A 25,269-nucleotide genomic window follows, 5' to 3' on the forward strand; every position below is an offset into this window, starting at 1 on the left:
AAGAAATCCATAAGTGCTAAATGGGACGGGATAATCATGCCTGCAGATGTGTAGTAAAAGATTACAGAACTTGCAAGAAGAACTGGATATGTCTAGTACAACTGGAATGTGGATGAACTAATGAATTTATGGTACGGCAATATGTACCCTGATTAGGAACAGCCTGATTCGTGTTTGTTTCAGTGTATAAAAGATTTGCTTTTGGCAGAGTTCCCCAGAGAAATGCACAAGCCCCATTTCTCTCACTGGCAAACAATAAAGTTTTATTTCTGGAACTTTGGATAGTCCACAATTTAGCTTTTTGCTTAAGACTGTGACAAAAGGACAGTAATCTCTTGAAAGGGATGCCCTTGGGCACACTGGCCCCCTCCAACCTAGTAACAACAGATGCTTCCATAACGTTGAGGGGCATACTGTCAAGGGCTCAGGGCCTGTGGCCTGAACACAAATCTTCCTTACACATTAATCTGCTTGAACTCATGGCCATCAGACACAGAGAAGTTCTCATTGCCACAGACAACATAGTGGCTAAGTTCTACATCAACAAACAGGGCGGCACAGGCACTTAAACTGCTATCAAAAAGGCTCTGTGGCTGGCCTGGGTTAGTGCAATTCCATATGAGCCTGTACAGAGGACCACTAGATGAACTAACAGTTAAGGTAAGCAACACTGCTTTTAGCTATGCTTTGTTATTTTTCGAAACAGTTATTAACAAAGATTTCCGTTTCGGTACTTGCATTTTGTAGATTAGTTCAAGAAGAAGCAGAGACCTTAATGGGTTTCAAATCCCCATTATCTTCACAACATGAACATGCTAACAGTCTAACCACAACATAATCCAGAAATGATAGAATTTCCTCTGTGGGTGAAAATGACATTTTACGTCACCATTTGGGAATTTGAGGCTTTGACTGAGATCACAGAATTGGTAATGCATCAGCTGCTTAGCTTAAATTTGCTCTGCCCTTCAAGTTCCACTGAATTTCTGTCTTGGGTAATAAACATCAGTGGAAGTTATATAGCTTCTCTGAAAAATGGTCTAAATTCTTCTGCTTAAATTAATTTTTCTTTCATGTGCAGAATTATTTGGTGCTGTGCCTGAACACCAATGTGTAGTCTGTATGCAACATTTCCAATTGCATTAGCTCATCCAGGTTCCACCTTTCTGTTAACTGTTGTCTCTTTTGATACCACCCTAATTCCATTCCAAGAAGCATTTGGCCAGCCATTGTTGAAAACTTTGATTCAACTCTGTCTTTCCCTATGCTCTCAAATCACCTTGAAATTTTAGCAGAAGACCAAGGCCCCTTCTGCACATGCAGAATAATGCACTTTCAATCCACTTTCAATGTGCTTTGCAGCTGGATTTTACTGCGTAGAAAAGCAAAATCCACTTGCAAGCAATTGTGAAAGTGGATTGAAAGTGCATTCTTCTGCATGTGCGGAAGGGGCCCAAATGCAACTTGCATATCTGCTGATCCTCCTGAGAAATTTCTCCAGTTTCTCTGCCAAGTTTGCTCTTTCAGCCCTTTCCCATCAAATAGTACTCAGTTTCCTGTCATAGTGGATAAGGTGTATCCATGGCAGAGCTCTCTTCTCTTGGCTGACCCATCTATAATTTTCTTTGGGGTTCATCATCATTTCCCACACATCATTTGCAAAAAGATCCTGATTTAGAACTGGATTTTTCCTTATCTACATCTATCTTTGAAGAGGATTGCCAGCTATTGCCCTTATCATTGCACAATGCAAACACAATCCTAGCTGAGTCAGAAGCAAATATTTAGTTCTTATCCACTTTGTTGTTGTGTATCAATTCACCCAGAACTGCAGGGCAAGAGTGATATTGTGCTCAGTTTAGCCTCTCCCTCTTTTGGACTGTATAAATTTGGGTAGCAGATTTCCCACTGACATTGTTAAGGAACATTCCCTGGCCAACTGAGCTGGTTCTCACGAAGAAGGATTCTGTATTGCACAGCAAAGATGGTGAGCACTAATCCTTTTTGCATCTCATTATGGTCCATTGTTTCTTTGCATGGAATCAAACAGATGAAAAGGTTGAATTTGTAAAGCTAGATGTATGTGGGGAACTGCAAAGGGTTTCTTGCTTTAAGGGGGAAATATTTCAGACATTTCATATTCTCTCTGACTTCTGGTCCATCGAAATCGCAACCAACCTCCTTCAGGTCACAGCGGGCAGTGTAAAACTGTCAGCAACATAGAACGTTTTGCAAAATTGAGTGAAGGGCTATATAAAGCAGCTATATGCATATACAATTAATTGGCTTATTTTTGAACATAGAATTCTGTTTTCCACGGTGCAGATTTTGGTTTTTTCCCCCATCTCCCAGGACACTATTGATTATGACTGATTCTCATGATATAGGAGTTTTGTTTTGCTTGTTCTGTTAAGCCTCTTGATGCTTTTAATATTTTTGTGCAAGTGAAAGCCTACTAGCTTAGATTAATGGTCTGTCTAGTCCAGCATCCTGTTTCCCACAGTGGCTATCTAGGTGCCCCTGAAGACCCACTGTAGGGCACAAAAGCCCATCCTTGCTGTTGCCCCAAGCGACTGGTGTTCAAACATACGGTGGTGAAAAGTGCAGTTAAGTCAGAGTTTACATGGTAACTTTAGACTGGAGACCTGGGTTTGATTCCCCACTCCTACACGTGAAGCCTGCTGAGTGACCTTGGGCTAGTCACAGTTCTGTCAGAATTCTCTCAGTCCCTCCTACCTCACAAAGTGTCAGTTGTGGGGAAAGGAAGGGAAGGAGTTTGTAAGCTGCTTTGAGACTCCATAGAAATGAGAAAAGTGAGGTATAAATCCAAACTTTTCTTCTTCAAGAAAATAGAGGTTCAGAGGTGGTTTGCCACCACCTGGCTTTACGTAGCAATCCCAGGCTTCCTTGACTGTCTCCTATCCAAGTAGTAACCAAGGCCAATTGTACTTAGTTGCTGAGATCTGATGAGAACGACCTAGCCTGGGCCATCCAAACCAATCGTTCAGATATATACTGCCTTTGAATATTGAAGTTCCATTCAGCCACCACCATAACTAGTAACTATTGACTTCCATGAATTTTCTAATTCCCTTTTAAAGAGACCTATGGTGGCATTGTAAGCACAGTTACAGTCTTCTCAGGACTTCAATGGACACAGAAATAATTACTCTATGAAGGCAGCTGTCGTCTCCATATCCCAAATGAATGAGTGACACATTGTGCGAAACATCCTGACAGCTCAGTCCAGAGCTGCCAGGCAGGCAGGGATGGCCCCGCATGAGTGCCCAAAAACAAAATCCTACCTAAAACTCCCCTGTAGGGGAGAATAGAGATACACCCTGAAAATCAGGGCGTATCTCTGTTGGAAACCCCATTGGGCCAGGAGGGCTTTGGAGGCTAACTAGAGACGGCTCTGCCCCCCAAAACATCCCTAGGATGCCCCCAGGAGGCTGGCACAGCTCTGGGCAGTGTGGGCATGTTGGCAGGGAGCTGGGCACTGCAGCTGGGCATCCCAGGGTACTGCAGCTGGGCATCCCAAGTATTGGCAGATTTGCCCCTCTGTCTGCATAAGAGGGCAAATCCACCAGCGCAAGCCTACGTTGCCTCCAGAGGGGGATTTGGCTCTCCCCGTCCCAGATTGCTTTGTGAATCTAATTCCAGTCAGTTCAATGGATGCTCTTGAGTTCCAGTATTTTGGGAGAGGAAGTTCTAATTATCCATTTTTTTCAAGGCCCCAAACTGTGTTTCAAATCTGCAATATAACTGCCTTGTTCTTTTTTCTAAATGAAAAAAGACCCAGTAAAGGAGATGTAACAATGTTTAGTTTAATAGGGATATTTTTAATTGATAAATTCTCTGCGACCATTTCCTCGTTCACATCTGCTCACACGGGCCATTCATTTGCTATTTTTCCTCAGATACATCTCATCCCTTTCACATTGTTTAGGGCTTAACTTTACATTGCAAAGATCTCTTGTCCCCCATGTGCCTGTCCCAGGCCTATCTGCTAGATATGCCCTAGGCAAGGGCATATCTACAGTAAACAGTACCTGTGGCAAGCAGTGAAATTGCAACACCCCGCTCCCCTGCCCCAACCAGAATGCCACCAAGCCCAGGGCAGGTAGCTCCTCTACTGCCTGCCTGCCCTTCTCACCCCCCTGACTTTTCGGGTGGCAGAAGCTCACCTCAAGCAAAAGCCAGCTGGTCCCCGCACTTGCCATGGGAGGTGGGACAGAGAATCCTGTGCCTGGAAAAGCCGAGGTGGGGGTGCCTCCACACACCTCCCAGCTCCACTCAGCTTCTCCACTCCCAGCCTAGCCAACAATGCCCCGCCCTAGCATTGGGGGAATTGTGCAGCCCATGCCTGCCCGCCACTGCCCTGCTTGCTCATCTGCATACTGTTTCCCGTGGCCCTCCACCCACTCTCTTGCTGACCTGGCCTTTTTGCCTGCCTGGTATGCAACCCAGGGACTTGCTCAGTTCTGGGCCTGGTGGACTTCCTGGCCTGTGAGGGAAGAGGGAGGAGGAGGCAAGTGGCCAAAAATGACCTCCATGTGGCCCAGGTGAGTGGCGCCTGAGGAGAGAGCCCCCTTCCTCCCCGCCAAGATCTGCCTCTAACATTGGGAGTTTGGTATTCAGAAATTAATGTCCATTACTCAGGCATATGGCCAGTAGTGGGATCCAAAAATTTTAGTAACAGGTTCCCATGGTGGTGGGATTCAAACTGTGGCATGGCGCCAATGGGGCTGGGTGGGGCATGGCAGGGTATTCCGGGGGGCGGGGCATTCCTGGGCGAGGCTGTGGCAAGGACACAGCCACTGTGCCGGTCCTTAAGCAGGAAAAGAATGCACACAGGCGCAGGCTGCCACGCACGCCGGTGCACCTCCTGCTAGACTGCTTCAAGTTCTGTGCGCTACTGCTGAGAGGAGGGGCATTAACTAAGGCAAAAATCACGAGGCAAAATCACCAATTAGTAACCCCCTCTCAGCACACACAAATAATTAGTAACCTACTCTCGGGAATCTGTGAGAACCTGCTGGATCCCACCTCTGCATATGGCGGCTTGCTTCAGATTGGGACTGTGGCATGTGGGAAGATCAGTAGCCCTGTGCCTAACCTGAAATGAGCTCAAGGTGCTATTTTTTGTCCCAATGAAGAAACTTACATGTAGCCCATCAGTACGTTTCCCCAAGGGAGTAAATAAAGTCTGCTCAGTGCCATCTCAGGTCAGGAGAATAACAGAGAGGGAAGGCTTAAGCTCCCTCTCTCTGCACAGTATGGTCCTAATCCCAATTGGGCCCAGGTACATCTGGAAATTGAGTTCCGAGCCTAAAACACCCAGGGCACAGCTGGTTGGAGCAGGCAAACGAGGCACACAAAGACTCCCTGTACCACATAGTCAGGCCCGTGCCTCAGTCCACAGGCCTGTTAGCACTATGTGCTGACAGGCCTTTACGCATTTCTGAGAAACTGGCATTTTCATTCAGACTTCATAAGATCTGAGTAGCTGAGCCAGTAGCTACCAAAGATTCATTCCAGTCTTCTCTTAAGACCAGTACTAGAGGGTTTTCAAAAAAAAGCTGTCTGCTGCCCTTGTCTCTCCCCACCCCCACCCCCTTTAGTGTCACGTTCATAAGAGCTTAGGAGCAAATTGGCGAGAAATAACAGGGTGCTTTAATGTGACACCCCATTTGTATGACCAAAGCCTTGTACATGCCAATTAGCTTTAATTGACTTTGTTGTCAAAAGTATGTATGAAGAGAAACACCATTTCTGAAGAAACCTGTTGAATCCATTGTCTTTTTAAAACACTGTAAATATTAAAATGTAGCCAGTCACAAAGCCTCAATGGAGTTTCAAACTGAATGAACTCCTCAAAGAACTTGGAGATGTTTCTAGCTAACTCTTATTCTTCTGTTGCTTTACAGAAAGTCTTTCTCATCCTCACCATCTCATACATCACTCTGGCCATGTGTCACGGAGCTTGTTTTCAGTCAGCACCCGAATTAGCCATAAAAGACGGTAATGTCATCTATCAAAGGGCAGAAGGTTTTTTTCCAGCTCAAAAATTTGATTTTGGCAGATTGATACCTTGCTTATGTCAATATTATCCCATTTTATGTGTAGTTTAGTGGCTAGTATGTTGGAGCCATGTTCAAGTCTTCACTTAGACATGGAATCTTGTTGGTTGACTCTCACAGCTCAACCTACATCACAGGACCCATTTTGTAAAGACACAATGGAAGAAGGGAGAATGATGCTGTAAGCCACTTTGACTCCCCATGGCGGGGGGGTGGGGGCATACAACCAGTGAAGTGAACTAGTGTGGTATGAGTTTCCATTAGGGTAAGTCCCACTCCTGCCAGTTTCCCAGGATTTGCTTTCTTGTTTTTGCTTTCTTTGATTATTAGGTATTGGTTTTTATTTACCTTTGGAGTTTATAGCATTACTGCAAATAAAAATGACAGAGATCCCCCCCCCCCCCCAGGTCAACTTGTGAAACCAGATAGCTGTGTCGATCCTCAAGATGAGAGTAAGCACGCCTTGGGGTCTTCATGGAACTCAACAAACTGCATGGGCTGCAACTGCAATGATGAAGGAGAAGTACAATGCTGTTCCAGGTAGGCCGGAGCCTAAATTTGAATGTATCCTGCCCCAAATGTGTGTTTTTCCTCCCATGGAGAGCAGAACATTGGATAGATAACTGGCATCATTTATAGGCAGATGGCATTTCTGTTGCAATCCCACATCAAGCAATTAATATGTTAACAGGTCTGACAATGGACCATGTTATATATTGATCAGCATGTTGCACTAGAAGATATGAATTCAAATCTCTACTGGAGCCCAGTGTTTGAACTTGAGCCAGTCAGTCTCCCTCAGTCTGACCTACCTCACAGTGCTGTTCAGTGGCGTAGCTACAAGGGAACGGGGCATGCACATTGCACTGTGCGCGCACCTGGGGGACAGAAAAATCACCCCCACCCACTTTCCTTTGATGTGCATCTGTGCAGGGTGTGGGGTGGGGGTGGGGGAGGCGTCTGGGCACCATTTCGTCCAGGGCGCCATTTTCTACGCCCCTGGTGCTGTCAGGAGAGCCTTGCGCTGTATGCATTTTGCCTTCTTGGAAGAGAGACAGGGTAAAATGTAATTAGACAGATGGATAGGTAGATAAGATATTCTGTGCATTTGTTTCTTACATTTATCCTCAAAACAAGGAGCAAACATCAGTTCGTCCAGTCTGACAGCCTTGAGAGGAGGCTTGTGCCAGGGGTGTTTTGCATTGGAGCATGTGACATGAGAACAGATAAAACTACAGTGGGATTAGATGACTTCTAAGGTCTCGCCAAACTCTATGGCTTTGTGAAAGATTCAGAAGACATCTCGCTGTCTGTGGAATGCCACCTTTGAAGATCAAGGGAAGGGCTTCCTTTTCTGTTAGCTTTCTTTCCAGAGAGATTTCAGTCCCAACACCGTTTTTTAGATATTCGTGTTAGATAAAAGAAACTAAACAAATAATTGGTCTCATTTAGCCATCTTTTATTGCAATAAAGGGGAAACACCAATAAACAATGTATGTCCCAAATAAAAAAAACACAAAGAGATTCATTTATATATTTTCTCCTCAGTTTAGAAAGTGTGGCTAATGCTGACTGGTTAGTTACATAATTAGGCAAAAATAGTTTCTTAACTAGACAGATAATTGGTCTAAAATAATAGAACAAAGAACAACAGTTATGTCTTTCAAAGATGATATAGTTTCTCTGTCTGGGTAATAAAAAACCGGACTGTGGCAGCATTCCTCAGCTGTCAACCCTGACCTGTGACCCTGGCTTGCCACTTCACAATCTGAGAAAGAATGAAGAAACCATTAAAGAAGAGCTATGAGCATGCACAAGGTATTTTTTCCTCTACACAGAATCATGTGACTTTGTGAGCCACCTTCAGCTGGTCTCAAGAGAGGCAGCACTTACATTCCCTAAACATTTACCCTATGGTAAGGTGCTTTATAAGGCTGAGTTTGTTAAGTTGCTCTGCAAAATCCAGCAAACAGAATCTTGTAAGTTATTAAAATCCTTGTTTAACACCTATTTGTTTTTGTTTTAGATATGGTGGCCTTGCAGTTGTTGAAGGATGCAAAGGAGTTGTTGACCCAGAAACATGTGAATACAAATTTTATAAGGCTGATGACCCTTCAGCACCATGTCCTGGGTTTTAAAACCCAACTCTGTTCCCTTCATATATGAAAACCTGAATAAATTACTTCACTCTGCTACTCTGTGCGCCTCTTTTCTTGGTTCCCCCTCCCCTTCAGTGAATGCTAAAATGATGCTTTTATTTAGATTGTTTTAAAAACAGAGTGGTCTTTTTTTATGTAGAGGCTACGAATGTGATCTTTTCTCCTCAGAATATCTACATGGGAGTCACTTCAGCCTTTATCTTTTTAGAAGCTGAAAGTTGAAGAGAGAGAAGCTGGACAAATCCCATTTTTCCCTCTGAGCTCAACATTTGCATTTCCCTCTGAGCTCAACCTTACATTTCTAGCCTTGCCTAATCAAAATGAATGAGGAAAAAAACAAATTTGGGAGAACATAAAATATGAGCAATGTTTATCTCTCCATGCAGAAAGAAGTTAGAGACTTATTTTTAAAAAAAGAGAACTGAGGATTCAGAGAACTTGCTTAAACTATCATTGCAATGCTGTGGCATTATATTGTTATTTTGGGGCTGTTTTCTAAAAAAAATAAGAGAGTGCTCTGGCACCATTAATCAGGCTACTGATCACAACCCTGCACTCCTCATTATTTAAGGGACACGTGTAAGGAAATTAACTGACTTTATTACATTCAGTTCAAATCAGAAGCTTCAAATAATGCTAATCTGTTGCAGCTGATCTTTTCAGAAGAAATAATTCAAATGCTACAACTCCACACTGTAAAAATGCATGGGTGAGTGTGGGGCAGACATGTTGAAAGAACCCTTCTCAAACTATTGTCAAAGGCTTTCATGGCCGGATTCAACCCGGTTCTGATGGGTTTTCTGGGCTGTGTGGCCATGGTCTTCAGAAGATGCCAGCCACAGATGCAGGCGAAACGTTAGGAACAAGATCTACCAGACCATGGCTACACAGCCCGGAAAACCCACCACAACCTTCTCAAACGGATTCCAATTGATGTGGATTGACTCCCAAGAAAATTAGGAGTAATGCCAGTGTGTGGAAAAGGTCCAAATTTAATCTTTTCAAGATACTTGCTTGGCTAGAGCCCCTAGAATTTGGTACCCCTGGCAGTTGCTCACTTTGCTTCTGATTAGGCAAAGACTGCCAGATCTCCCCTGGTCAATAACAAGAGAAGGGGAAGGTAGAATTGCCAGATTCAGATTGGGTAACTCCTGGAGATTTGGGGACGCAGTCTGGGAAGGACAGGGATCCCAGTGGGGTACAATGTCCACCCTTTGAAGCAGTCATTTTCTCTAGTAGTCTGGTGTGGAAAAAAGATTACTCAAAGCCAGGTGCTGTACCAATAACATACTGAAACCAGGTTACTTTATCCAGATACTCTCAAACATCTGAGATTTTTTTAAAAAATTATTAAATGATAAAATCAGCTCTCTCTCTCAGTTCTAAACAGTTCCAATTATAAAAACAATACAATACCAGGCTAGTCAGCCTAAGGCAGAAGAATAACAAGAACAGCAAGAAAATCTTAAGAAGAATCCTTTGAATGAGTCCCTTTAGAATTGAATCTCCCTAAAATGGTGTCAGGGGTTTTATCGAATTTGCTCATCTAGATAATTTGATCAGTAATCAACCAATTGGGTGTTGAATAGAGTCCATGCGGGAGATTACCCCCACCTGAGCATTCTTGGCAATTAAGACCTATCTGTCCAGTTTAGAATGTGGCCAAATGGTTGCTTTGTAAATGACCTGAAACAAAATGGTTACCTCATAAAAGAATACACAAGATAAATGATCTCTAAATAAATTTAAAGGAATATATATACTTTCTTCACATCTGAAGATGAGCTGTAGTTTCAGGTGATCCCCAGATGTCAGCTGGAGGCTGGCATCCCTAACTAACCCTGATCTGGGTGTTTTGATCTCTCACATCAGGATAAGGTACCTTTAAATCAATACCAAGCTTTTACCTTGGTAAATACCAATACCAAACCTTTAAATCAATACCAATACCAAGACTCAGGCTCATATTCAGAGTGAGGGTTGGAGGCTTCTCAAAAGTAAGTAACATTTAGAAACTTGCATGCAGAGGGAGAACCGGTACAGATAGCAAAGTGGGAGCAGAATGATTTACATTTCTAATTGTTGGCTCCACTGAACAGCAAGTATGACTGGCAAGAGTACAACATTTTACTTTCTAAAGGCAAGTGGTCATTGGGACTCTGAAGCCATCCATTCCCATAAATGCTGAGTATCAAAGGGGACACCACTAAAGGTTCCTCAAGAAAACAGGTCCAGAAATAGAAAAATCACTATTTATGTATATTAAGCTATAAATAGCTAGACCCAAAAGCTAGATCATTTCACATCTGTAGGAAGGATGAGATGTAGAAGCAATGAATTCTGGTAGTTGAAGAAGAAGAGTTTGGATTTCTATCCCCCCTTTCTCTCCTGCAGGAGACTCAAAGGGGCTTACAATCTCCTTGCCCTTCCCCCCTCACAACAAACACCCTGTGAGGTGGGTGGGACTGAGAGAGCTCCGAGAAGCTGTGACTAGCCCAAGGTCACCCAGCTGGCGTGTGTGGGAATGCACAGGCTAATCTGAATTCCCCAGAGAAGCCTCCACAGCTCAGGCGGCAGAGCTGGGAATCAAACCCGGTTCCTCCAGATTAGATACATGAGCTCTTAACCTCCTACGCCACTGCTGCTCTCTTGAGTTAGTTTCTCAGGTCGTAGCCAGGGTTGAGTTAGTTTCTCAGGTCGTGGCCAGGGTTTTCAGCTCCAGCAGTAGTTGTGGCTTTGAGTGGCCACACCCCTTTTGGAATTTTTTTTAGTTTCTATTTAATAAACCCAAAAATTTTCAAAAAAAAAAAACAACAACCCCAAAAGAAGTCAATATTGCAAATCGGTTTTTCAATTTTTTCCAAAAAAATTTCCAACAATTAAATCTGAAGGTTCAACGTCAGTCCCAGAAAGGTGGGAAATAAAGGAAGTAAATAAACAGAGACGCAAGAGGACAGAAAAATTATACTTTGCTTTGAATGACAAAGTATTTCCAACCAGAACATGAAGTACAGATTCATCTTTACGGAGGTTGAATAGAATTGCCTGGTCCTCCTGCCCTCCAGTGGGGCTTGGGAGAACAGATCACTATCTGGAACTGAAATATCCTGAAATAGTTCTTGAGGTAAGACTGTTCTGCCCGTAGTTCAGAGATAAGGGGAAATTTTGTACATAGCAGAATCTTGCCTACATTGTTCCCAGGACACGGTAAAAATTTTCTTTTAGATTACACCTGGCTGGGGAGTTGCTGAGAAGATATGAATATATCTGAGGGTTGTGATTTCATATTAACTAGAGAAGAGAAAGATTAAAGGAACGGCATTCTTTGACATCACTAGATATAAGATATTCTCCAAAGGAAGCATAATGCCTGGCCAATATGTCTGTGTTAAAAAAGACACTTGCAGCAGTAAGAAATATTATAATAATTGCACATTTATGTAGTGAAGTCGAGTGTGTTCTGTAATAAATATGTCTGTGAGCTTTTCATGTTTCTACCCTTTAGCCTAATTAACCCAGGAAATTGCGCAGCACACCGGCTGGCTGGTAGTGAAAACATAAACAATTATGATCAAATAAATAGTCTACTATCGTTTCAAAAACTCAAATGTATCTTATTGATATAAGTTCTTAAACTATTAGTACAATTGCATCACAATTTCTTAAATATAAAGAGGTATAGTTCATAAGAAGCTAGATTCCTTATTCAGTGCTATGTATCAAAAACGATAGTAGACTATTTATTTGACCATAATTGTTTATGTTTTTACTACCAGCCAGCCATTATTGCTGCGCCTGAACCCTAGATTAATTAGACCCTTGCCAATGACACCTGTTTGTGTTTGTTTTCTACCCGTTAGCCTAACATAAAGGTCTAAGTTGACAAATATCCTTCCATTCCATCCTGGAGAAGAGGTGTGCAAATCTGATAAATAAATTCTAGTGCTAAATGACAGTTTTCCTTCTGGTTTCAAAACTTGGTTTACATGGAAAATTGATGCCGCTGAAAAAACTGAAGATGAAACTGCGGTTTTCTTGCATAGGTGACAATGCTTGAAGTATTGCTAACAGCGGCGAGTGCACTGGGACACGGTGCCCGAGGCAATACCTGCTCCGGGTGCCCCTACCCCTGCACACCCCTTGCGCCTCACTTACATTTGTAAGCCAAATGGGCAGCTTGGGAGGGTGATCCAGACAGGAGCCCCGACCTGGTGATGTTTTGTATGGTGGCCAGCTCCTGCCACAAAATCCCCAGGAATTGCCCAAGTTGGAGCGGGCAAACCTACCCAAAGGCAGTTTAGGCAACAACATGGCTACTGAAAAGTTACAGATCTGTGGATGGAAAAAGAGGAAGGCTGGTCATGTGGCATCCTGAGACATAAACATAAACTATGTCTGTGGCTTACTATGACCTTGGTGGTATTCTATATATTTTCCTACCGGTACACCCTCATCCCTGCCACATGCCCCCTTTGCTTACCATATAAAGCTTCCATAACTTTCTCCCCCCTTCCACCCCCCCATGGAGTTGCCAACACTGGAGTTTTAGAAATTTCATGGAGAGTTAGTGGGGTTAAAAGTTGAGGACTGTGTGCAGATTTCAGAGGATGGGGTATCTCAGTGGACTATAACACTTCATAGAACCCACCTCAAGCTTTATTTACCTAGGGGGAACTTTGGATCTCTGTAGTCGGGAGATGAGTTGTAATTTTGGGAAATCTCCTGGTTCCACTCCCATAGTTTGTTCTTTCTTTAAGTTTGTGTATGATTTGTCCTAACTTGGTGAACTGGATTCCTCGTTGTATTGTTGCTTTATCATAACAAACATACTGTATGCAGAATTATTTATGCCTAATAAAAGGTTTACATTGTACTGTACTGTTTTTCTTTGGCACCTGTAGGGTACCTTTGAGGATCCACTTTCCTGAAACCACAATCTGCATAAATTGGTTTCTAATCCTTCTGCAACAACCCTTCCTGAGCTGCTAATTTCAAGTTGAAGGTAATTGTCTTTCCTATCTCTTGGATACGTTGCAGGAGCATCCACATGGCATTTCTCAGCTTCCCCACCTCCCATTTTGCCGCAGTCTTTATGGGAGGGGGAGATCGCAGTCAAAAGCACCTTTGGACGGGAGGAAAGGAGGGAAATGTAGTGGTGGTTTTGTGGTGGTTACTGTTAGCCATTAGGAACTGTGTGTATGCTTCTCCATGTCTTACTGTGTGATTGTTTGCAACCAAAATTTATATAAAAATATTTAAATCCACAATTCTGGTCTCTTTTGCATCTCCTCTGTAGAACGCTTCTAAAGCCAATTCTGGTGCATAGTTGTCTAAAAGATCCCACCAAGCCTGCCTCTCGCACTGCCAAGCTGAATTATATTCCCCATTGCTACTTTAAAAATATTATCATACTGTTAAGCTGGGTGACAATACTTCATTGCCACTGCATTTGCAGCAGTTAGCACTGAGAGCAACCTGGAAAATTGCCTCCGTGTGTTGAAGCAGTCCTTCTCACAAATACCACTGAAAGTGATAAGGCGTTCCCATTTACTAGAGGGACAAAAGAGATACCTAAATGAAAAGGAAATATTTTCTTGTGCAACCAAACTTTGGCATGTTATTTCAATCAACACATTTGGCATGTTAGCTGTCAGTTAAGACACTCCCCTTTTCATTTGTATAAATTTGGGTAGTAGACACAGAAACTGACACAAGCTACTGCCTTGCTGTTTCTCCTCACAATTCACAGCCAACTTAGCCAGGGATGCAGGCAGGGCATTCCCCTGTAGCTGTTTGTGGGTAAGTTTTTTTTTTTTTTAAAAAAAATCTGGAATAGATTAAAAGGCTGCAATTATTTAGAGGGGGACAATTATTAGTCTCAGTCTGAATCAGATGGCTGTATGCCTGGGAACTGAAGGTTGCCACCCTCCAGGTGGGGCCTGGAGATCTTTCAGAGTTACAACTGATTTGTTCTCCAGATTATACAAATCAGCTCTCCTGGGGAAAATGGCTGCTTTGGAGGACAAACTGTATGGCATTAAACCAGAGGCGTAGCCAGGGAAAATGGACCCTGGGGCAAAATCGACTTTTCCGTCCTGAGTCCTCCCTCCCCCCCCCCCACCCGCACAACAAAAGAATGATTTTTTGCACCAGGTCATCTCAAAGACACCATCACATTATAGAACATGCCCCAACTCACAAATCTGCTCACCCAGGACTCCCTGTGATGCTGTGTGGGGGGGGGGGGGGATCCACCCCAAAACAGCATCACTTTCAATATTGTTTAAACTAGGGAACTCAGATTCACCTTAAAGGGAGACTCTGGGCTCCCTAGTTTAAATAACATCACTTTTAGACTAGAGAGCCCGGATTCTCCTTTTAAATCCAACTTAAAGGGAGACTCTGGGCTCCCTAGTTTAAACAACATTGACAGTGATGCTGTTTCAGGGTGGATTATGAACCCTCAAAAGGGTAGCCCCATCTACTATTAGTTCCCATTGGAAACAATGGGGGATGGGGCACCCACTTTGGGGGTCCATAACTTTGGACTCCATAAACAAACTTCACCAAACTTGGCTGGTATCATCAGGAGTGTCACCTGATGATAGCCTGAAATTTTGGTGCTGCTAGCCTAAAATTACAGCCCCTGCCAGCCAACAACGTAAAAACACTAAAAACACAAAAAAATAGAAATGAACTCAATTTTTTCCGCGCCCCCAGGTGATCAAATGGTGGGTGCCCAGGACATTTGTCCCCACTTGTCCCCATGGTATCTATGCCTTTGCATTAAACACCATTGATGTCCCCACATCCCCAAACGCCATCTTGCCTAGGCTCTACCCCCAAACCTCGAAGAATTGCCAAACCCAGAGATGGCAACCTTACTGGGAAATGGGTTCCCACAAGGGGACTCCATGTACATGTCTGATCACAAGGACCCAGGGCAAATATAGCATGTAGGCAGACCTTATCTCTCACTTTCTCTCCCGGTCTTTCTACAGCCATTGTGGGACTAAACAGCAATGCCTTTGGATTCCCATTTCTGTGCAAATATAAACAGTCAACATACTTTTTGTGAGCATTGAATTCAGATTTGCCTAAGGCACAGTTTGGCCCCAGAACATGAGGCTTTGGAGAGGGGTTGATTCTTTTTTAAAGAGTGTTTCTTAGGTCATTTCCCGACGGCTCATTAACCGATGGCTCACGTAATTAACGCGCGCCTCAGGCCGCCACCAAGAGGTGGCTGAGCCGCTGCTGCAACGCAGCAGCTGCATTCCGACTCGGCTTCCTCCCCAGGGCGCGGCCAGGTCGGCCTCTAAACAAACAACCCTTTAAAGGATTGTTGTTGAGGAGGCTGCCTTTCCCCGATTAGCCGTGCGCGAATCAAGGCCACTGGAAGCAAGACGCTGTCTTCAGCTCTTGCGCCTCACTCATGGTGTCACGTCATGGCCTGTTGGCGTCGAGCTTGACGCCCACACTGTCCTCCACGACCAGGGTCAGGAGGGCAGTGTGAGTGGAAGGCGACGCTGCCATGGCAGGCTTACCTGAATGAGGACGAACCTGAGGGGCGGGCAGGGTGGCGGTCTGCATGGAGTCAGCTTGGCCGCCCTGTCAGGCCTCTGATCGACGCTTGCATGGTTGAGCAGCCTTTAGCCACGCCGCCAGAAACCTTGGCGGCGCGGGGCTAATTGGAGTACGTGTATGGAAACTTTAGTATTCTCAATTGATTGGCTATAGAAAGGGAGACCTGAGAAAATTTAAATTAAAAATATTGGAAACAATATCTTCCCTGTATCCATTTCTCAATTTCACTTTCTCCCTCCTGTTTACACTACTCACAGTTCATTTGTGTACCACTCTCAGACATGTACGCCGGCGTTTGTACAACTTGCCCAATCACATTGGAAATCCTTTTCTCTCATACATAATACTTGTCCACAGTGCTGATGATGCTACTTTCTTTCTTGCACCCATCTTTCCCTACCATCAGCACATTTAGTAGTTCTAGATTTTGGGGAGGGGAGTCTTTAAACTGATGAGTAGTTAATGGTGGTTTGCCACTAGGTAGCAACCCCAGGCTTCCTTGACTGACTCCTATCCATGTACTAACCAAAGCCAATTGTACTTAGTTGCTGAGATCTGATGAGATCAAGTTAGCCTGGCCAACCCAAATCAAATCGTTCAGATATATACTGCCTTTGAATATTGAAGTTCCATTCAGCCACCACCATAACTAGTAGCTATTGACTTCCATGAATTTTCTAATTCCCTTTTTAAAGAGACCTACAGTGGCATCGTAAGCACAGTTACGCTCTTCTCAGGACTTCAATGGACACAGAAATGATTACTCTGTGAAGACAGCTGTCATCTCCATGACACAATGTATGAAACATCCTGACAGCTCTAACTCTTACTCTTCTGTTGCTTTACAGAAAGTCTTTCTCATCCTCACCATCTCATGCATCACTCTGGCCGTGTGTCATGGAGCTTGTATTGTGACTCCAGCCCTATTAATCGAAAAGACGGTAATGTTATCAAAGGGCAGGGGGGGTGTTTCAGCTCAAAAATGTGATTTTGGCAGACTGAGGCTGTATATATGTATTTATCCATACTACCTTGCTTATGTCAATATTGTCCCATTTTATGAGTGGTGTAGGGACTAGTGAGTTGGGCAAGGATCTGGAGACCCAGGTTCAAGTCTTTACTCTGATATGGAATCTTGTTGGTTGACTCTGTCTCTCTGAGCTCAACCTACATCACGGGATCCTTTTTGTCAAGACACAATGGAAGAGGGGAGAATGATGCTGTAAGCCCCTTTGCCTCCCCATTGGGGGAAAAACATAGGTATGCATCTGCTGTCAACTGTCTTTGGAAGTGATGTAGTGTGGTACGAGTCTCCATTAGGGTAAGTCCTGCCCACCCTACTTTACCAGGCAATATGATACTGTTTTAACCGTGTACATGCTATGTAGTCTTTCCTTTCCTTGATTTTTAGGTATTGGTTTTTATTTACCTTTGGAGTTTATAAAAATGACAGAGATTTCTCCCCCCCCCCCAGGTAAACTTGTGAAACCAGATAGCTGTATCGATCCTGATGATGACAGTAAGCATGCCTTGGGGTCTAAGTGGAAGAAAGCGAACTGTGGCAACTGCAGCTGCGATGCAGGAGAAATACGGTGCTGTTTCAGGTAGGACGGAGCCTAAATTTGAATGTATCCTGCCCTAACTGGGCATTTTCCCTTCTATGGAGAGCAGAACTTTGGAAAGATAACTGGCATCATTTATAGGCAGTTTGCATTTCTGTCACAACCACTCATCAATAAATTTATATGTTAACAGGTCTTATGATAGGCCTTGTTGGTATCGGTCAGCATGTTACACTAGAAGATATGAATTCAAATCTCCACTGGAGCCCAATGCTTGAACTTGAGCCAGCCAGTCTCCCTCAGTCCAACCTACCTCACTGTGCTGTCAGGAGGAGAGCCTGGAAGCGAGGAGAGCCCTGCACTGTATGCATTTGGCATCCTCGGAAGAGAGGCAGGGTAAAATGTAGACAGATGGACAGGGTAGATAAGATATTCTGTGCATTTGTTTCTTACATTTATCCTCAAAACAAGGAGCAAACATCAGTTCGTCCAGTCTGACAGCCTTGGGAGGAGGCTTGTGCCAGGGTAAGCTTTGCATTGGAGCATGTGACATGAGAAATAGTTTAAAACTAAACTACTGGTGGGATTAGATGACTTCTAAGGTCTCGTCAAACTCTATGGCTTTGTGGAAAGATTCAGAAGACATCTCCCTGTCTGTGGAATGCCACCTTTGAAGATCAAGGGAAGGGCTTCCTTTTCAGTGAGCGTTTCTTTCCAGAGAGATTTCAGTCCCGGCATCTTTTTCGAGATATTCAGATAACTTACCTAAGACCACTGGCCCAGGCTCTGCAGGTTTCTCATCCACACACCAGCTGCACTCCTACGTACTATTTCAGGCATGCAAGAACCACTGAACTAGGTCAAATTTACTTCCAATTCAATGTAGATGGGATTGATTGGTACATCCGGCTTTGGAGATTTAAACACTGGCTGTGGGAACTAGTACGAAACTTGGTGGAAAGGTCCAGAACTTCCCTCAAGTTAAAACTCTAGACAGCATGAAGAAACCCTTAAAGAAGAAGAGCTGTGAGCATGCACATGGTGTTTTTCCCTCTACACAGAATCACGTGACTTTGTGAGCCACCTTCAGTTGGTCTCGAGAGAGGCAGCACTTACATTCCCTAAACAATTCCTTACCCTATGGTCAGGTGCTTTATAAGGTTGAGTTTGTTCATTTGCTCTGCAAGATCCAGCCAACAGAATCTTGCAAGTGATTAGAAACCTTGTTTTACACCTATTTGTTTTTCTTTTAGTACACCTTGCAAAAGTTGAAGGATGCCAAGCAGCTGTTGACCCAGAAACACACGACTACAAATGTTATAAGGCTGATGACCCTTCAGCACCATGTCCTGGGTTTTCAAACCCCACTCTGTTCCCTTCATATATGAAAACCAGAATAAATCACTTCGCTCTGGATCTCTTGTCTCTTTTTCTTGTAGCCCCCCCTCCTCCCTTCAGTGAATGCTATAATGATGCTTTTATTTAGATTGTTTAAAAAACAGAGTGGTCTTTTCTTGTGTTGAGTTTTCTCAATAGTCTCTGGTGAGGAACTTTGTCAAAAGCCTTTTGGAAACCCAAGTAGACCATGTCCACTGGTTTCCCCTTATCCACACGCCTGTTTACGCCCTCAAAGAACTCTAGTAAGTTTGTAAGGCAGGGCTTGCCTCTTCAAAACATTTTTAGAAGGACAAAGAAGGAGTTTCCATTGACTATCTACAGTTTGAAAAAACAAAACTGCGGGATAGATGAAGATGAAATGTTGTAAGAAGGAAAGACTTTATGGGCATGTGTTAGAATATGTAAGCCACACATTTTGTTGTTCACCTCTTCATTTTCACCTTATATGGATAACTTTTTTATAGCTCCTGCTATCTACCCAGTGTGTTGAAAGCCCATAAAGCAAAGATCATGGTAGAATGCCTCAGAATGGCAGTGGTAATTTATAACAGGCTTGTTACATATATCTTGTAGCAATTACATTGAGAGAGGAATGCATCTCAATCACCAAAATGCAATTCCCTTGACAATTGGTAAAACAGGTTTGATTCCCAGAAATTTGCCATGTGATCAAAGTGATTTAGATATGGAACAAAGAGATGTCTTCAAGTCAAAAGGTATAGTAGTGGGGAAGGGGAGCAGGGCTGCAGTTCCCTCCTTCTTCCTACTTATGGTAGCAAAATTGTTTTTCTTTTGTTGTCTCCTCCTGACTCAAAATTGCTGGAAATTCTATATATTTCATGTGACTGGACGAATGACCAACCTTTAAAGGTTCCTACAGAAAACAGTTCCAGAAATAGCAGCAGCAAGCCTTTATTGGCATAGACAACGGTACAACAATAGTAAAAAACTGACTAAAAAAACATATAGTTCCTGAAATAGAAAATCACAACTATTTATGCATGCTAAGCTGTAAATAGCTAGACACAAAAGAATCCTTCCACATTTGTAGGAAGCATGGGATCTGGAAGCAATGAATTCTGTTAGTTGAGTCAGTTTCTCAGGTAGCAGCCATGGGGTTTCAGTTCTAGCAGTAGTTGTGGCTTTTTTTAAAAAAAAATTGAGTTATTTAATAAACCCAATTTTTTTCAAAAAAACCACAAACAAGTCAAAATTGCATATCTGCCAAAAAGGTAGGAATTTGTGAAGTAAACAAACAGGGGACCGGGAGGACAGAAACATTGTACTTTGCTTGAGAATGACAATGACAAAGCTTCTCCAACCAAACAGGAAGTACAGAATCATCATTATTGAGGTTGAATAGGATTGCCTGGTCCTCCCCTGCCCACCACTGGGATTTGGGAGAAAAGAGCACTATCTGCAACCAGGGGCGGAGTGAGGGGGGTTTTGCCCGGGCTGCATTCCTCAGACTACAGCCCCTTCCACTCTGCCCACTCCCCACCCTCACTTCCACGACTTCCAGAATGCCCTCGCCATGCCCCGCCAAGACCAAGCTTGAGCTCCAGTGTGGCTGTGCCCCACCCAGACCCCTGGGCGCTACGCCACTGTCTGGAACTGAAATATCTTGAAATAGTTCTTGATGTAAGACTGTTCTGAGATGAGAGGAAATTCTGTACATAGCAGAATCTCACTTACACTATTCCCAGGACATAGTGAATTTTTTCTTTTCGACTACACCGGGCTGGGGAGTTTCTGAGAAGATATGAATACATCTGAGGGGCGTGATTTCATATTAACTAGAGGAGATAAAGATTAAAGGAACTGCGTTCTTTGACATCACTAGGTATAAAGGCTGCAGATATTTTCCAGAGGAAGCATAATGCCTGGCCAATATGTTTGCCACCTTATATATATACATACACATACATAATAAATTGTGCTTTTACTCCTTTGTTCTAAGGACCTTCCCAGAAAGCTATAGAGCATCACTGTATTTCCGCACTCAATTTCTGGGCAGAAATGGTTTGGCACCAGAGGCTCAATCTCAATTCTCAATCATTTTATTTACGGTCATCGACCAGAACAGCAATAACAGAAATACACATTTCAGCAATAATGAATCACAAATCAAAAATAGTACATAGTACAAAATATATAGTCAATATTGCTGACTGAGGGATGCTCGCAGGAATTAAATAATTTATATAAAATTTTTCCTGTGACTTATGTTTAAAATCCCGTTACACCTAAAATTGCAATACAATGATAAAAATACAAAGATTGGAGCAGTGATAAAAAATTTAGGTATAAAAGGCCCCTACAATATTGCAAAAAGGAAGCTAATAAAGACTGGCTTGGCACCAGAGGCTTTTGAACAGTTTAAGGAAAAAAGCTCTAGAGAAATTTATTAAAACTCTTTAAAGTGTTTGGTGTTTTCACGAAGAGAAAACAGGTAAATTTCAAAACCAGGCAGTTATTTACAGAGTGATGTTGCTCCAGTTTAGACACTGTTAATAGATCTGAACACATTTCTCAGTCCCTGGCAATAAGTGACAAGTAACTGAATTTACAGAAAGCTTTAAATATTGTCAGTTTTCCTTAGAAATTTATCATTCCAGTTAGGTCTGTATGTCTCCTGATGCTAGAGTTATAAGAATTCCTTCACCTCTGGATAGCTTGAGAGCATACATTTACCTTAAGGTAAAATCTTAGCAGTTTGAACAAACATCAGACTAAGGCAAATCTACGATATGATTATTCCTTCTTCACACAGATTATGATCAGGATTTTCCCTTCTGTCCCTCAGAAGAATCCCTTCCCTCTTTGGGTACTGAACTGACTGAATTAGAAATCTCACTGCTTCCCCCCTTCAGCATATCTTTCTCAAAGATAATATCCCCACATGTATCTGTGTTAAACTGCTACCAGGAGACACAGATCAGACCAGTCACGTCTGTCTGACAATTCCCTCAAAAAGCCAAGCTTTCAGCCAAGAGTACAGAGCTGTTCACTCAACCTCTGCACAATTCTCTTCCAGCTGTCTTTTCTGTTCAAATTAACCACCCACTACTAACTGGCAGGCTCTCCTCCTTCCATCAGAAGCTCTCTCTCTTTCACCCTCCAAAGCATCTATTTTCTCAGGTGATTGGATGAAATTCTGGGATATCTCTGGGTCCCACCTGAAAGTTGGTCATCCTACTGGACAGCATTGTGGGAGTCACACCTTTAGCCTATTTTATTTCACCAAGTTGTTGGGAGGATAAAATGGAAAAGAGGATGATGAAAGCCACTTTAGATCCCCAGTGAGGAGAAATGTAGGAAATAGATGAAGCAAATAAACCAACAGGACGACAGAAAAACTGTACTTTGCTTGGAACGACAAAGTATCTCCAACCAGAACAGGACGTACAGAATCATCATTACTGAGGCCGAGTAGGATTGCCTGTTCCCCCTTGCCCAATGGTGGGCATTATCTGGAAAATTGCATTTTGCTTGGAACGACAAAGTATCTCCAACTGGAACAGAAAGTACAGAATCATCATTACTGAGGAGGTTGAATAGGATTGCCTGGTCCTCCTGCCCACCAGTGGGACATGGGAGAAAAGATCACTATCTGGAACCGAAATATCCTGAAATAGTTCTTGAGGTAAGACTGTTCTGTCCATAGTTCAGAGATAAGGGGAAATTTTGTACATAGCAAAATTTCGCCTACCTTGTTCCCAGAATACAGTGAAATTTCTCTTTTAGATTACACCTGGCTAGGGAGTTGCTGAGAAGATATGAACATATCTGTGGGTTATATTAACTAGAGGAGAGAGAGATTAAAGGAACAACATTCTTTGACATTACTAGATATAAGACATTCTCCAGAGGAAACAAAATGCCTGGCCAATATGTTTGTCTTCAAAAAGACACTTGCAGCAGTAAGAAATCTTATAATAATAAAGTCCAATGTGTAATGAAATAAATATGTTTGTGAGATTTTTATTTTCCTCCCTGTTAGCCTATTTAATAAAGGTCTAAGTCAGCGGTTCTCAACCTGTGGGTCGCGACCCCTTTGGGGGTCAAATGCCCCTTTCACTGGGGTCGCCTAAGACTCTCTGCATCAGTGTTCTCCATCTGTAAAATGGATAAATGTTAGGGTTGGGGGGCACCACAACACGAAGAACTGTATTAAAGAGTTGCGGCGTTAGGAAAGTTGAGAACCACTGGTCTAAGTTGACAAATATCGTTCCATTCCACCCTGGAGAAGTGCTGTGCAAATCTGATAAATAAAATATCGCGCTAAATGACAGTTTTCCTTCTGATTTCAAAATGTGGTTTACACGGAAGCTTGACGCTGCTGAAAAAAATGAAGATGAAACTGCGGTTTTCTTGCATAGGTAAGAATGCTTGTACGAATGCTAATGATAACAGTCAGAATCCCATTGGGACTGTGTGGGATGCATTCCAGTGTTGTGATGAAGGAGGCCACATGCTGTACAAAGCTGGCTATTTAACCTTTGGAAAATGTCAGAATCCCTACATTTAACAGGCTAAAGTTTGCATATAAAAAAACCCAAACTAGACTGTTGGATGATATCTTCCTAGAACAGATGATCAAATTTTCAGAGAGGAGAGAAGTAGTAGTAATGGGAAATTTCAATTATCCTGATATTTGGTGGGAGTCAAACTCTGCCAAGACTATGAGGTCCAACAAATTCCTTACTTGCCTTGCAGACAGTTTCAAGGTCCAGAAGGTGGAAGAGGCAACCAGGGGATTGGCTATTTTAGATCTGCTCCTAGTCAACAATGGGCGTTTTCGCACACACTTTTTATTCTAGAATAAAAGCGAACCGCATTGATTCCTTACCTTTTTGATGTAGTTTCGTCGCTCAATGTCATTCACACATGGCCAGGTAGTCACGCATCTTCTGCTTGCTTCACAACTCCCGGGTTTCTGCATCCCTCAGGAATGCGGCGCAAACAACAACTCTGATTGGCTGGCGTGCAGTCCTGGGGCAGTCCAAGGGTGGGCTCAATGTGCCTTGCGTCACCCGTGACGACGTTGCCTCGTTGTCACGTGAAAAAGTGGCGTGGGCGGAGGGCAACCCTGATTGGCCGCCGTTAGCTCGATACATCTCGCGTTGATTGAGACGTGATCTCGTCGCCATTTTATCTTGTCGCGTCGAGTTCTCGTGTTACCGAGGGACCGAGGTATCGCTTCCTGGTAAGGCAGTTTCCCTCACCAGTTGTGCCCCGCTTTGGCTACATAATTGCTTTGTGGGCATAATATCAGATGGAAAGCCATCATGTCGCCATGCCTCTTGACACAGAGGAGACAGAGCTGCTTCTTCTTGTTGTGACGCTGCTGTGCCACTGGACGAGGGTTGTGTCTGCGGCGCAAGCCTTCATGCGCGCCATGGCTGTGCATGAAAGTTTGCCACAGGCTTCTGCACCAGCATCAGACAGTGGGCGCAGGGCGCGCGCATCTCGCCAGTGGCTTGCCTTGGCTGCCGCCCCAACACCGCGCCGCTTCTGGGTGTACCCGCACCGTGGCAGGGACTGGTGGTATAACTGTGTGTGGTCATCATGGAACGATGAGGAATGGATCAAGAACTTCCGCATGAGCAGAGGAACGTTCCAGAGGATCGTGAACAGCCTGGCACCAGCATTGCGGCGCCAAGACACACGCATGCGGGCGGCGCTGCCCGTGGAGATGCGAGTGGGGATGGCCATTTGGTATCTGGCCAGCCCAAACTCCTTCAGGGAGGTGCGGCAGCAGTTTGGAGTGGGCACCACCACCGCTTTCGAGGCTGTCCATGAATTCTGTGAAGCCGTGAAGAACATCCTGTTCAAGAGGGTTGTTCGGTTTGCGGATCCAGTGGAAAAGGTTGGTTCAAAGTTTGTTTAATCGTGCTGTGAATTGGGCAAATTATGACTTTTAGGGTGCCTGGGTGCTTCTCACCCAAGTCCTCTACTCCACCGCACTGATGCATTCATGTTTGGTGACCTTGCACTAACCATCTTTATCTCTGACCTCTCTCTGTCCCCATTATCTCTCAGGGTTTCGTTTCTGGGGGGCGGGATTTGTGAGCCCCCTTCAGTTTCCATGCAGGAGAGGTGTGTGGGTTAGGACTCCATGCTTCCAGCCTTTGTGCCAACCAAGAAATGGCCGTTCACATGCTGATCACTTAAAGCTTGTGAGGACAATGGAGAGCTGTGTTGCCTTAGTGCCCCTAGCAAGGGGCATCCTTGCAAAGTCATCCCATATCACACTCATGTGCCTCGTGCGGCTGCTGTTCAGAGACACGGAAGAATGGCACCATGACACTAACTGTTCCTTTTTTTCCAAACGACCTCCAGGTTATGCGAGGATTTGCCAACCTTGGCTTCCCACAATGCGTGGGAGCAATTGATGGGTGCCACATTCAGATTCTAAACCCATCGGACGCCCCTGCGGACTACATCAACAGGAAGAGGGTGGCCTCCATTGTTCTTATG

The 25,269-nt window shown here is 43.8% G+C and overlaps 1 protein-coding gene across 2 annotated transcripts; it reads left to right on the forward strand.

Moving 5' to 3' along the window:
* Nucleotides 1-536: 536 nt before the first annotated feature.
* Nucleotides 537-8,275, forward strand: LOC125441974 (small serum protein 5-like). 2 transcript variants are annotated; one of them, XM_048513053.1, is made up of 4 exons: nt 537-660; nt 5,931-6,024; nt 6,491-6,623; nt 8,110-8,275. In XM_048513053.1, the coding sequence occupies exons 1-4, from the start codon at nt 619-621 to the stop codon at nt 8,219-8,221; spliced, it is 381 nt and encodes a 126-aa protein (XP_048369010.1). In that variant the 5' UTR covers nt 537-618; the 3' UTR covers nt 8,222-8,275. The 2 variants fall into 2 exon arrangements, with proteins under 2 accessions (XP_048369010.1, XP_048369011.1); XM_048513054.1 differs by lacking the exon at nt 537-660 and adding an exon at nt 1,882-1,987.
* The last annotated feature ends 16,994 nt before the right edge of the window (nt 8,276-25,269 follow it).

Source organism: Sphaerodactylus townsendi, linkage group LG12 (genome assembly GCF_021028975.2).
Source record: "Sphaerodactylus townsendi isolate TG3544 linkage group LG12, MPM_Stown_v2.3, whole genome shotgun sequence".
In the NCBI taxonomy this organism is placed as follows: Eukaryota; Metazoa; Chordata; class Lepidosauria; order Squamata; family Sphaerodactylidae; genus Sphaerodactylus; species Sphaerodactylus townsendi.

Coding starts and splice junctions, on each gene's coding strand:
- LOC125441974 (XM_048513053.1), top strand. CDS start 619: ATGAGCCTGTACAGAGGACCACTAGATGAACTAACAGTTAAG. Junction 6,025..6,490: donor CGAATTAGCCATAAAAGACG/GTAATGTCATCT, acceptor CCCCCCCCCCAG/GTCAACTTGTGAAACCAGAT. Junction 6,624..8,109: donor GAAGTACAATGCTGTTCCAG/GTAGGCCGGAGC, acceptor TTTTTGTTTTAG/ATATGGTGGCCTTGCAGTTG.